General features: G+C 60.6%; 1 protein-coding gene across 2 annotated transcripts; it reads left to right on the forward strand.

Moving 5' to 3' along the window:
- The first annotated feature begins 4,317 nt into the window (after positions 1–4,317).
- On the forward strand, positions 4,318–10,204 carry CTDSP1 (CTD (carboxy-terminal domain, RNA polymerase II, polypeptide A) small phosphatase 1). 2 transcript variants are annotated; one of them, XM_012642578.1, is made up of 7 exons: positions 4,318–4,717; positions 6,099–6,247; positions 6,667–6,771; positions 6,902–6,958; positions 7,618–7,710; positions 7,824–8,009; positions 8,576–10,204. In XM_012642578.1, exons 1-7 carry the CDS (start codon positions 4,651–4,653, stop codon positions 8,702–8,704), a joined length of 786 nt encoding a protein of 261 aa, XP_012498032.1. In that variant the 5' UTR covers positions 4,318–4,650; the 3' UTR covers positions 8,705–10,204. The 2 variants fall into 2 exon arrangements, with proteins under 2 accessions (XP_012498032.1, XP_012498033.1); XM_012642579.1 differs by having other exon boundaries at positions 6,670–6,771.
- Positions 10,205–13,251: the final 3,047 nt, after the last annotated feature.

Here is a 13,251-nt window from a genome sequence, read left to right on the forward strand (position 1 = left end):
CTGGAACCTGTGGCCTCAAGGTTACATGTGGCCCTCCAGATCCCCAAGGGCAGCCCCGCCACTGAAACCAAACTTCACAGAACAAATCCCTTTAAAAGGATTTGTTTTGTAAAATTTGGATTCAGTCAAAAGGCTGCACTCAAGGATCCAGAAGGCCACATGTGGCCCCAAGGCCCCAGGTTCCCCATCCCAAAGTCTGGTTTGCTTCTATTCCCCCTGTTTCGCCTACAACCCATTTTCCAGACGTTAAAACGGAGGCGTGGTTCCCTCTTCTTCAGGAACCAGGTCATAGGAACCTAAGAGTCCGTGCCTCCGAGGCCCAATTCATTTGCCATCTCCCCAGGGGACTAGGCAGCCGGGACTCCCACGCCACGCAGTTAACACTCCCTCTCAGCTGAGTCCCGGCTCCCCCTAGGGGCAGGGACGGTCGGAGCGCCCGCACTCCCGCCTTGGCCTCACCCCTCCCAGCCAAGTGTATCAGCTGGGAAAGGCAGCCGCTCGAGTCTCAAACCCGGGCCCCCCACCCCGGAATCCTCCTGGGTGAGGAGGTGGGGAGGAACTGTGTGGGCGGGGAACCCCCTCTGCCGCAGGGAGCGGCCGGACACCCCTTCGCCCTGTTAGGGGGCTGCACTTTATAGACGTTCCCTAGGCTGTTTCTAGGCTCCCCCAAGTCCCTCCTCCAGTTCCTCGGACCCCAGCCCGGGAGCTGCGGACAGGCACAGCGAGAAGGGGTAGCCTGGGCCTTTCCCTAGAGTTAAGCCAGGAGCGAGTGCTCTACCTGGGAGTACCTCCAATTTCCCCGGGACCCAGTAGTGCAAGCGACGCGCTGGTCAGGGCGATTGTTTATGAGAAGAATTTCCTCTTTCTTAAAAGGGCAACGATGCGAGTGGGGCCCGCAAAAAGAGAAGGAATGGGACAGGTCTGGAGCAACCGGAGCAACTGCCACAGAAGGCACCTGGGCGGGAGGGCTGCCCACCCTCCTCCGCGCTTAGTAGTGGAGAAGATGGGGCCCACGAGAGCTGAAGGAGCGGACAGATGGGGGGCAGGTAGTGAAGAAAGGCATCTCACAGATCCTCCAGCTCCCCAAAGTGGCCCCAGCTGTGCCCCCTGCACACCCCTCTGGCCAATTCCCTTGGCATTAATTGGGTCCCGTCCTGTGCCAGGCCCAGTGCTACAGGTGGGGGAGGGAGGCAAAGTCCTGAATTAAAGAAGATGTCAGCTGTCAAGGAGCAGAGGGGGGACACAGCTAAGTTACTGAGTTGCAGGATGTGGCGAAGGGCACTGCCAGTGAGGCCCGGGCCAGAGAAGGTGACAACTCCTGCATGGGATTGTGAAAGCTGAGCGGGAGTGCGGGGTAGTCCAGGCGAAACGAATGTGCCAGGAGTGGGGGGCTTGTGCGTGCATAAGCACATAAGCTCGGAGACATGAAACCTTTGGGGGAGTTCTTGGATTTTGTGGGGCAGGACTGGGGGGATCCCAGAGGAATGGGCAGGCTAGTCCTGTGAACTTGGGAACAAAGAAGACACCCGAGGGCCAGCTAAGGGGCTACCCTGGGCCTGGGCGAGGGCTTAGTGATGAGATCAGGCCAAGGTCAGGCGTTTTAGGACAGGTAGGCCCCTGCGGAGAGCTGCCTCCACCCTCATAAGTAGCTCGGGTCCTCTCAGCCCCACAGGCTCAGCTCGTACTTGACCCAGGATGGGATGTTCCACCTCAGCCCCCGGACGGCCTGCCGAGGGCAACTCCCTGGGTTGGGCTTTCCCGGCCCCGTTTGGCAGATGAGGAGGCTGGGGTGCTGCATGGAAAAGACACATATTTGTTCACAGCTGCCAGACAGGACTCTGCTGAACCCCGTTTCTCCCCCACCCCATTTCCCAGCCGCCATGACTTCTTCCTGAGGGTGCAAACCAATGGAACAGATAAAAATAAATTGTGTGGGTAAAGCGACCGACGGCCGCTGGGGTAGAAGGGGATAGCAGCGAATGTGGACAAACCCCCATCTCCAGGGAGGAAACCCAAAGAACTCCCGCCTCCCAATCCTACCGGCCTCCCTGTGGCTTCGGGAGAGAACTTAAGGGCTCCAGGCAGAAGGTGCGCCCGGCTCAGCTGCCTTGGAGACTGAAACGGGGGAAGGTTTCCCGGGGAAGAGACCTGCACCGGCAAAGGCTAGAGGGGCAGTTGGGATGGGGGGATCCCGAGGAATCCTGAGAGCTCACGGTGGCCCGTCTGGGAGTGGGGCGATGGGCCACAGCAGCCCGGCCCTACCCAGTACCCTGTCCGCGAGTCAGCTCCTCTGACCGTCAGGGAGACAAGCCGACCAGGTTCCAGCCCCCTTCCCACAGGAAGAAACGGAGGGAGAGGAAGGCGAGCCGCCCTACCCAGGCCGGGGGCGAGGCCAGTGCTCCACTCAGTCCCTCGCCACACATTTCCTTTTGGGGTCAGTGCGGCCCAAGCATCCGGCGATAAAGCCGAGGTCCCACCCCGAGGCCGGACTGAAGTGGGGACACTCCGCCTCTGCCCTCGGTAGAGGGTTGGGCACGTCGCTTCACTTGTGGAGCGGTTTCTTATCTGTAGAATGGGATGAGAAGGGGGTCGTTCGGCGCAGTAAATGAGATTGGGCTTGCAGCCAGGGCGGGACTCAGACCCGAGCGCGGGCGGCGCGCTGGCGAGTAAGACGACGAAGTGCAGTCAGGGCAGCCCTGAGGGCGCCGTGGGGTCCAGCCTGGGACGATCAGTCCCCGATGGCAACCCACCCGCCCGCCGCCGCTCCCAGTTTCTGGGCACCAAGCCGCGCGCTCCCAGGCAGGCGCAGCTCCCCTCCCTCCGCTCCCGCCCGGGCGCCGGGCCTCCTCCCTGCCCGGCTCCCCAGGCGGGGCCCGGCGGACGTGCGCTGCGCTCGCACTCGGCGGCCGGACGGGACAGGACGCGCCCGCCCCGCCCAGCCTGGGAGGCCCGCGGAGGGGGAGGAAGTGCCGAGGCGTGTTTGTCCAGGCTTGGCGTTATTATTAATTTTTAAACTATGAACACAAAATAATAACGACAGATGGAAGGAAAATAGCAACCCGCACACCCCGCGGCGCGCACGACGCTGGGGCTTCCCTCGTTAAGAATTACGCGGACCCCGCGCCGGCCGGAGCGTGTCTCCACAGTCCCGCGTGGAGAGGTGTTTAAAGTCCTCTAAACGGTTGAGGAGGTCTGAGGCCCCCACGGTCGGGATTTGGGCCCACTGTGTGCGGGCGCCGTGCTGGGCACTCGGGAACACAGCCAAGTCCTAGTAACCCCCACCCTCAGAAGCCACAGAGTGGCCGGCGTGCGGGGGTAGAGGAGGGGTTCTGGGAAGGTCTCTGGAGAAGGTGGCATTTCTTTGAGGCCGGTGGGATTTGGTTCCGCGAAGGTAACAGCGCCTTCCAGGCAGAGGGAACAGCGCTTACGAAAGCCCTGAGTCTGGAGGTGCACGGCCCCTCTCGGCGGGAACGCTAGGTGGCGGGCGAGCTGGGCGGACTTGCGGTGGGGCATCTGGGAGAGGTCAGCAGGGGGTGTCCGAAGCAGAGAGTTGGAATTTTCACGCCTTACAGACCCCAGGCATCTTGCTCGGAGACTGCGGTGGTGGTGACGTCACAATCAAGAACATACTTCAGGCCGGGGCTGTGGCTCATGCCTGTAATCCTAGCACTCTATGAGGCCTAGGCGGGAGGATCACTGGAGTTCAGGAGTTCGAGACCAGCCTGAGCGAGAGCGTTAGCTAGGCAATGTGATGTGCGCCTGTAGTCCCAGCTACTCGAGAGGCTGAGGCAGAAGGATCGCTTGAGCCCAGGAGTTTGAAGTTGCTGTGAGCTACGCAGATGCCAGGGCATTTTAGCCCAAGTGACAGAGCGACTCTGTCTCAAAAAAAAAACAACACACTTCTGTGGATTTGCACAGCTGTCTGGAGCTAGCAAAGAGCCTTCGCTCGCTCACGATGACCCGGCGAGGTGGCCCCTGCGACCAACACACGGGACAGAACACCCATTTTACAGATGAGGTAGCGTTAGCTCCGTTTCCCCCGTGAGGAAAGTGAGAAGCCGCTAGTCCCGAGTCCTCGGAATGCGCAGAGGTGGAGCCATGCCACCCCTGGGCGCCACCGTTGGGCGCTCCCCCGCGTGGGCGCTCTGGGCGGGAGGGCGGACCTTGGCCCCAGGAGTTCCGCGGCCTGGAACTGCGGGCCGGGCGCAGGGCCTGCCACGCAGCCGCAGAGGCTCTGCCCCGCCGGCGGGCGGCAGGAAGGGAGGCGACGCCCCCTGGAGCGCGGCAGGAACCCTGCCCGGCCCGCCTCCCAGTCCTCCTAGCCGCGCCGGCCCCAGAAGTGATGAAAGCCGCGGCCGAGTCCAGGTCACGCCGAAGCCGTTGCCCTTTTAAGGGGGAGCCTTGAAACGGCGCCTGGGTTCCATGTTTGCATCCGCCTCGCGGGGAGGAAACTCCATGTTGTAACAAAGTTTCCTCCGCGCCCCCTCCCTCCCCCTCCCCCAAGAACCTGGCTCCCCTCCCCTCCGAAGCTTGCGGGGATCCCTCCCTCCCACCCCTCCCCTCCCCCCCGCGCCCCGAGTCCGGCCTGAGCCGGGGGGGAGGCCGGGCTCTCGGGCCAGAGTCCGGCCGGAGCGGAGCGCGCCCGGCCCCATGGACAGCTCGGCCGTCATTACTCAGATCACCAAGGAGGAGGCTCGGGGCCCGCTGCGGGGCAAAGGTACAGGGGCTGCGGCAGCCCGGGCGCCGTGGGAGGAGTGTGGGAGGGGGCCAGGATCTTTCCCGGGGCAGCCGCTTCTGCCGCCCTGGGCGCCCGCCACGCCGGGCCCGAAGCTCCCAGCCCGAGAGGGAGTGGGGAGAGAGTTTGAACTCTGAGGAGGCTCAGAGACACGGGGCGAGGCCTGGAGCCTTTTGGGCGCTCCAGTCTGCTCTAGGCTGGGAAACTGAGGTAGGGATAGAGAGAGGGGACCCCTTCGGGGGCTCCGGGGCTGACAGTGAGCGGTACTTGGGCGTCTCCCCCTCCCCCCCGATTGGCGCCAATGGGGCCAGGAGTTGGGGGGGCGGTGAGGACGGCGCCTTGAGGCCACCCGCTGAGACTCCGCCCCCACCTATGGACTGCGGTCGAGTAGGGGCTTGGGAGGGGGCGCCGAGGTGACAGCGGGCTGGGGAGGCTTGGAGGGATCTCCCGCCAACACACAGCCACGTTCCCACAAACTTCCGCGTCAGGCGTGGAGGCGCGGAACCCCTCAGAGGCACAGAGAGAAGGGCCAGCACTTCCAAGAGTCGCCTGTGCGCCCGCGGGAAGAGCCGTGCGCCCGACTGGGCACGCGGCGCCCCTGCTGCAGGCGGGTGGGCGCCGGGCTTGTGTACACACGCACAGACCCGCGAAGCCGCGCGCCCTGCCAAGGCTGCGCCCGAGGGGCCTGGCCGGGCCGCGGTGGGGGTCTGCTCCTCCCCTTCCCTGTGTGGACCTCAGGGCCTGGAAGTTCCCCCCAGGCCTTGCTCCCGGCAACCCAAAGAGTGCAGAGGTGGGAAGGCAAATGGGGGGTGGGGACATAGGAGTGAGGGCTGACAGATGGCCGCTGGACACTAGCCCCAGGCCAGCGACTGCACCCCCTGCCTCTGGGCTGGCCTCAGTGAGGACTTTGGACCCACGGGGGGAGGGTGGTGGAAAGCATGGCTGGAGGGCAGGAACAGTGACCGGCCCCCAGGCCCTGGCTCTCATGACAGGGGCTGCACAGGTAAGGTGGGGACAGGAGGTGCCCCAGCGGGGCTTACCCATCAGCAGTCATGGGGCAGTGAGAAATAGAGTAGTTGCACCCCCAGCACCCACTTGTCCAGGCAACCCACTGCCTAACATGGGTGCTTTTATATCCACACTGGCCTTACTTGGGAGGGGGCACTGCAGGGAAACTGAAGCAAAGACCTTTGGGGCTGCTGGCAGGGGCATTTCCGGGAAAGCCAGGAGCCACTTCAGTGTGTGTCCCGTGATGAAGGGGGCATGGCCAGAGCCTCCAGCTCAGGGTTTGCACCTGGGCACATAGGCACGTCTCTATAGGCCAGTGTGCACACCGCCCCCAACTTGGGCCTCCCTGCTTCAGGTGACCACAAGTCAGCAGCTGCCCAGAAGCCCCGAAGCCGGGGCATCCTCCACTCACTCTTCTGCTGCGTCTGCCGTGATGATGGGGAGGCCCTGCCCACCCACAGTGGGGCACCCCTACTCGTGGAGGAGAATGGTGCCATCCCCAAGGTATGTGGTGGCCAAGTGGGGACTATAGGGGCACCTGGGCTTAGCCTGGAGGGGTTTTAGGGGAAGGAGCTCCTGACCAAGCTTTTCATGACCCGCCTGCAGACCCTGGAAGATACAGAGGAGGGTGATAACCTCCCCTGCCAAGCCCTAACCACTGGCTCTGTCTGCCCCAAGATTGCCACCTAGCTAAGGGAATTCTAAATTTCCTCCTCATAGGTGGAAGCTTTTCTCTACTTTGGTTTTCCAGGTGGGGAAGTGAGGCCCAGAAGCCAGGTGGCCTGCCCCAGGCCCCAGGGTTGGCAGGGGCAAAGCGGGGAAGAGGGTGGTGTCTCCCCACAGTCCCAGTGATTCCTCGGGTAAGGGGCTGGGGGAGGGACGCCTGGGCAGGAGACGTGACTGGGCTCTGACCTTCCCTGCAGCAGAGCCCGGTCCAGTACCTGCTCCCGGAGGCCAAGGCCCAGGACTCAGACAAGATCTGCGTGGTCATCGACCTGGACGAGACCCTGGTGCACAGCTCCTTTAAGGTGGGCCCTGCCCAGCAGCCCTCCGCCTGGGTCTAAGAGGGGCCTGCCTAGGCCTGCGAGGGAGGTCTCTGCTGGGTCCTGTCCCCCGGGGCTCCCCGCTCCAGCTCCAGTGGCTCTTTTACCCCCACAGCCAGTGAACAACGCCGACTTCATCATCCCTGTGGAGATTGATGGGGTGGTCCACCAGGTGAGGAGCAGGAGGAGGTGGCGGCGGGCTTGGCATCTGCCTTCCAGACTCCAGGTTCTTCCCACCGATGCGGAGAGCCCCAGATGGAAATTTGATTGATGTGGGATGTTAGAGGCCTGGAGAGGGTGTGAGACTTACCCAGGGTCACACAGAACCTCAGGGACTTGGCACAACTCCAGGCCCACAGAGAGCAGGTCCCTTCTCTGGGCCCCTCCTCTGGGCCCCCTTGCCATGCCCCCTTGCCCCACCCTGCCCGGGACCCAGTTCAAGTAATTCAGGATAGGTTGTGTGCTGTCCAGCCTGTTCTCCATTACTTGGCTCGGGGACCGGTGCCCTGCAGCCTTGGGGTGAGGGGGCTGCCCCCAGGATCCTGCACTTGGCTGAGGCTGAGTGGGGAAGGGACTGGGAATTGGTGACTCCCCACGAGGTGGGATCTGAAGCCAGTGGAGTCGGAAGTTCCTTTTGATCCTCTCCTGGGAGGGTGGGTGGCTTCCCCAGCAGCGGTTGGGGCAGCAGGCCAAGCCGAGCCTGCAGGCCCAGCCCCTCTCCTGTGCTCCTCTGCCCTCTCCTCCCACGCCCTCCCAGCCCTCAGCCACCCCAGCCCACCCCACCCCACCGGGCCTGTGGACCAGCAGTCCCCTCACTGGCCCGCCCCCCAGGTCTACGTGTTGAAGCGGCCTCACGTGGATGAGTTCCTGCAGCGGATGGGCGAGCTCTTTGAGTGTGTGCTCTTCACTGCCAGCCTGGCCAAGGTGAGCCCCCCCGGGAGCCTGGGGCGACCCTGCCTTCCCATCGCCTCCAACGTGCAGCCGGATGGACCTCTGGGCCACCCTTGGCCCCAGGATGACCCACCTCCCACCCCCAGTACGCAGACCCAGTAGCTGACCTGCTGGATAAATGGGGGGCCTTCCGGGCCCGGCTGTTTCGAGAGTCCTGCGTCTTCCACCGGGGGAACTACGTGAAGGACCTGAGCCGACTGGGCCGTGACTTGCGGCGGGTTCTCATCCTGGACAACTCGCCCGCCTCCTACGTCTTCCATCCGGACAACGCCGTGAGTGCAGGCCAGGGTGGGACGGGGCTGAGACCCAGGAACCGGGTTAGTCTGTTCAGACCACCTTGGCCTCCCTAGCGCCAAGTTGCATGGTGTCTGGGGGCTGGTGCCCTCGCAGTCTCTTTCTCTTTGCTCAGTTGCCTGTGCCCACCACCCACTTGTCCCCCCGCCCTGTCGCTACAGCCACTCAGCCCATTCCACTTGTGCACAGAACACCTGCCATGGGCTTGGGGCCCTGCTGGGCAGTGGAGCAGTTTCAACTTTGTAGACTCCCTGTTGTGACCTACTAACAACCCATGGAATTAATTTAGTGGGTCCTGATTGGGATTTTAACAAAATGAAGTAGAATATAAAATAGAGTAAGATTAATACAGTAAGGTTAAGAATTGTTTCAAGAAACTTTGCTTTGTTATGTATACAGTTGTGTTTTACTGGGGGTTGCTGTCAAAAAAGTTTGAACGCTGGAGTTCCAAGGGGTTTTTAGAAGCTACATGACCTAAGTAGTGGGTGCTGGGGCTGGCCTGGGGCCACCTGCCCCCCTCACCTCTCTACACCCATCTCCCTAGGTACCAGTGGCCTCGTGGTTTGACAACATGAGTGACACAGAACTCCACGACCTCCTCCCCTTCTTCGAGCAACTCAGCCGCGTGGACGACGTGTACTCAGTGCTCAGGCAGCCTCGTCCAGGGAGCTAGTGAGGGCGATGGGGCCAGGACCTGCCCCTGACCGACGCCCACACCTCCTCCTACACAGACTCTGCACAGGCGCGTTCTTCATTAAGAAAACCCACGGGCCACTGCCACGCTCAGTGCCACGGGGAAGCAGGCGTCTCCCCCACCAGCCTCACCAGGCTGCGTAGGGCCAACAGGCTGCACCGAGGATGATGAGCCCCTGGGCCCCTGTGTCAGTGCCTTTGAACCTTCTCCCCACTTCTCAGGGAGTTTGGGAGGCCCTGCCTGCCACTCCCCCTTTCTGTCTCCTCTCTCTGTGCTGCCATGTTTCTTTGCTGCCAAATTGGGCCCCTTGGCCCCTTCCGGTTCTGCTTTGGAGCGAGGGGCAGGGTTTCTCCTGCCCCCTACCTTGGACCTCCAGCCTGGGAACGGTGGACACCAAGTGCCTTGCATAGAGCCCCCTCTTCCCCGCCCAGCTTTCCCAGGGGCACATCTGGGTCAGCTCTAGGCTGGTGGGGGAGAAACAGTCCCCTCCCCCACCTCCTCCCTTGGGACTTGGGAGCCCCCACCAATGTCTGCCTCTGCCTTTGGAGGGGATAGAGGTCTGTTACCACTGGTGAAGAGCTGGGGTCTGCCCCTCAGGCCCCACAGTCCAGCTTTTCCAGGGCTGAGGGCTGCCCCCCACATCAGCCAAGCCCTAGCCCCTTACTTCTGCCTTAACCACCCCAAGGCCCTGGGGCTTGGCTCCCCCAGCTCTGAGTGTGGGGGCATAGGCAGGACCCCTTGTGGTGCCATATAAATATGTATATGTGTATATAGATTTTTAGGGGAAGGGTCAGGGAAGACACCCTCCCTTGCCCCTTTCCTGGGCCCAGAAATTGAGGGGAGGGAGGGAAAGGATTTTTACATTTTTTAAAGTGCTGTTTTCTGAATGGAACAAGCTGGGCCAAGGGGCCCCAGGCCTGTCCTATCCTTCACATCCTCTTTGCTCTGTTCATTCAAAAAGCATTTATTGAGCACCTTCTGTGCCCAGCACTGTGCTAGGCCCACCAGCTAAGTGTGTGTGAGGGTCTCTACACCACCTAATTGGTGCCTCCCCACCCACCCAACTTCACTGGTGCCTTTGGGGGATCTGCAGGAGGTGGGACCTTCCTGTGGGGTTTGGGAGGTCTCCAGGAAGCCTGGCCAAACTGTCCCCCTCCCCCTGTGCCAACTCACCCCCTGTAGCCCCCTGCCTTGCCCCCTGCTGGCTGGGGGCAGCTCCCAGGACATCCTGTCTTCAACTCTGAAACCCTCATACATGCGAGTCTGGAGGTCAAGGCCTTGGGCTCTCCCCAGGATCTAACGGTTACGGGGACCCACATATCAGTGCCAAGGGGGATGTCAAGTGGAGATGTAGCCCTCCCTGCCCCAGTTTTGGGCCGGGGAGGGATATGGTTAGCCTGAATTGGGTGACCTTCCCATCTAAGTGCCTTCTCTGAGAGCCCCTCAGTGTGATGAGAACTAAAGAGAAAGCCAGACCCCCATCCTGCTTGTGTGGTTATTAGGGTGGGGAGGGGGTTGAAGTGAGGTGAGTGGTTGTGTCTTACGCGTATGACTGCAGTGTGACTCCACCTCTGCAAGCGGTTCGGAGGGGGTTGACTGTGGAGGGAGGGGCTGCCCCAGGCCCTGGGGAAATGTGAGTGAGGCGGGGTTCAGGCATAGCTCTGAATTGGATCAGAGTGGGCTTCCAGGCTGTACTCTAATTACTCTACCTCTCTTAGCCTCAGTGATGCGATCAGCAAAATGGAGATACGCCCTCTTTGCAGAGTTGATTGAAAGCCTGGAGACAGACCACTCGGTATTATTAGCTGAAAAGCAAAACTAAAATGCCTTGGTAGGGACGGCCCCTGGAATGCGTGGGGGTGGGGCCTGTGCCCCGGAGCAGGGGACAGGGGCGGGGCTGGTGAGGCCCCGAGGGTAGAGGCTAGAGACGGGGAGCGCGCGAGGCACTGGGAAGCCAAGTTCCGCGGACAACAAGGACTCGTCGCCGTCGCCGGACTGACGCGGGCCAGCCTGCGAGGTCGGCGGCCAGCCCTGGCAGCGCACGGGCACAGCCTCGGGCACCGCTTCGGGCACCAGAGGCTCCGTTGCTCAGACTGGGTGTGGCCGGGGCCGGGCTGGGTCCACCGCGGCCTCTGAGCCCCCATTGGCCGCGCCCCGGCCCGAGCCTCCGCTCCACTTCCTGCCCCCGCCCCTGCGGCCCTGGCAGCACTTCCTTTGCGAAACTGGGCAGCCCCAGGCCCTGGCAGGAAGTGCCCTCGCGCCCCTCCCAGGTCCGCCCTCGCCTGCTGCTCACGCTGGCCACTAGAGGCCTCCCGGTCCTCGCGGACGCCAGGGCTCCCCAGGGCCCGGCCCTCCCCCACCCCCTGGGCACACGCCCTGCCCCTCCCTCGTCCCAGAATTGGAACGTCGGGGGGTCGCCTCATTCACCCTTCTCCGGGATGGGGAGCCCAGAGAGTCCATTTGAGAGGCACATCCCCCTCTGTGGGGAGAAGAGGGATGTGCCTCCCAAACGTTGGTCCCGGTCCACCTCCCCAATCCCTCTCACTCATCATTTTACCTCGTGAATCCGGCTCCAAGCCTGCCTCCCGGTGCCCAGATGCTGCTCAGCCCCCAAGTCCGGCTGTGTGTGAAACAGGCCCTTATCCCCTCGCCCTCCCCTCGCCACTGCTGTTCCCGGGTAGAAAAGAGGCAGGAAGCACCCACCTGGAGAAGGCTGCGGCAGCATCCTCACCTCAGCCACAAGAACCCTTGGCTAGATACATACCCAGCCCTCCCTAGCCTCTGCCCTTGTCCTCCGGTCCTGCTCTATTTCCTGCTCTCCATGCAAACTGCACCCCCTCCCCCCATGCCCCAGATTTGCATCCCAGAGGCCAGACTCCGCTTGAGGAGGAGCCGCCAGAGCTCCCAACTTTGAATGAGACCACAGTGAGGCTTCCCCCACCACCTCCACCTACACACCCTCCACCCACATAGAGTTCAACCCAACCACATGTATCAGGTGCTTGCTGTGTGCCAGGCACGGTGCCAGGACCAGGCCATGCCTCTGCTCTCACAGACCTCACAGCCTTGTGTGGAAAGAGAAAAGGATGTTCTCAACACTGCAATGTGCAAATGCAGTGGGGAGAGCGCATGGCAGGCAGGAGAGGGCCAGGGATATGCAGCCCCACCTGGGCAGCCCGGGGGTGTTGGAGAACACTGGGTGCAGGAGTGAGGCTCAGAGGAGTTTGGAAAGGAAGAGTCAGGTGAAAGTGGCCTGAGCAGGGAGGGTGCACCAGGAGAGGAAGTGAGCAAAGAAAGCCTTGGTGGCCAACCACAGCAGGGAGTGTGGGAAGTGACCAAAATTTTGGAATGGCACACAAGGGGGGAGAATAGGAAATGAGGCTGTGGAATGCAGGAGGGGGCAGGGAATGCAGACAAAGGGAGTGGCCTTTTTCTTGCAGGCAGTGGGCACCCTTGAGGGACTCTGAGGGACGCTGAGCAGGAGAGGGGTGTGGCAGCTGCACGTTGCAAGCTGCATCAGGGGTACAAATACCAGATTCTGTTAGGAGACCACAGCCGTGGTCCCAAAGATGGAGAATGAAGGCCTAAACTGAGGCAGAGGCAGAGGGAAGAGAGAAAGAAGGGGGGATGTATGAGAGGTAGGAGATAAACTTGGCGGGAGGAGATTGGCTGGTTGGCTCTGGGGGCAGGGGGGAAGGAGAGGGAGGAAGGTGATCTAACTTCTGACTTTGGAGATGTCAGATGTGAAAATGTCTCTAGCCAAGCCTGGTAATGGGGCAGAGATGCCCTATTTCCTTGTTGTACATGCGCACACACACACACACACACACACACACACACACACACACACTCCAGAGGATGCAGGGAAACAGGCTCTGATAACAACGCTGTTGGCAGAAGTGTGAACTGGTATGACTTCATTGGAGAGTGATCTGAGAATATCCATCAAAAACATTTCTTAAATGCAGACACCTTTTGATTCAGCATTTCCACTTGTAGGAATTTACCCTGTAGATAAAATGTATGTACATGTAACCGTGTATGTTTAAGAGTATGCATTGTGTCATTGTAATAGCAGAACACTTGAAATAACCTAAGTGTCCACCAATAAGGGGCTGGTTAAATATTAATACACCTCGTTGTATGTATACCAGAGAATACGCTGTAGTCATGAAAAACGATGAGGTGGAACTGTATAAGCTGATAGAGAATGGTTTCCAGGACATACTGGTAAACAAAACGAAGTAAGATTCATAACAATGGTGATGGTGTATTCCCACTCAGGTGAAATATAAAAATAGACACAAATATACATATATACTTTTGTACACTCTGGTAAGATACTTGTGGCCAATCCTGAGGAGTGGGGCTGGAGGACTGAGATTCATCTAAGATATAAGGGACACATTTTATTATATATCTGTTTGTATTTTGAATTATTTTACCAAGTACATTTATTAATTTTTTAAAATAAAAATAAGTTTGAGATTAAAAACCATACACTCAAGCTTCCTAAATATTATATC

The sequence above is a fragment of the Propithecus coquereli genome, unplaced genomic scaffold (genome assembly GCF_000956105.1).
Source record: "Propithecus coquereli isolate 6110/MARCELLA unplaced genomic scaffold, Pcoq_1.0 Scaffold18, whole genome shotgun sequence".
Lineage (NCBI taxonomy): Eukaryota > Metazoa > Chordata > Mammalia > Primates > Indriidae > Propithecus > Propithecus coquereli.

Excerpts from the sequence above, each read along its gene's own strand:
- CTDSP1 (XM_012642578.1), top strand. The coding sequence starts at position 4,651 with ATGGACAGCTCGGCCGTCATTACTCAGATCACCAAGGAGGAGGCTCGG. Across the intron at positions 4,718-6,098 it reads GGGCCCGCTGCGGGGCAAAG|GTGACCACAAGTCAGCAGCT; the intron begins GTACAGGGGCTG and ends TCCCTGCTTCAG. Across the intron at positions 8,010-8,575 it reads TCTTCCATCCGGACAACGCC|GTACCAGTGGCCTCGTGGTT; the intron begins GTGAGTGCAGGC and ends CCATCTCCCTAG.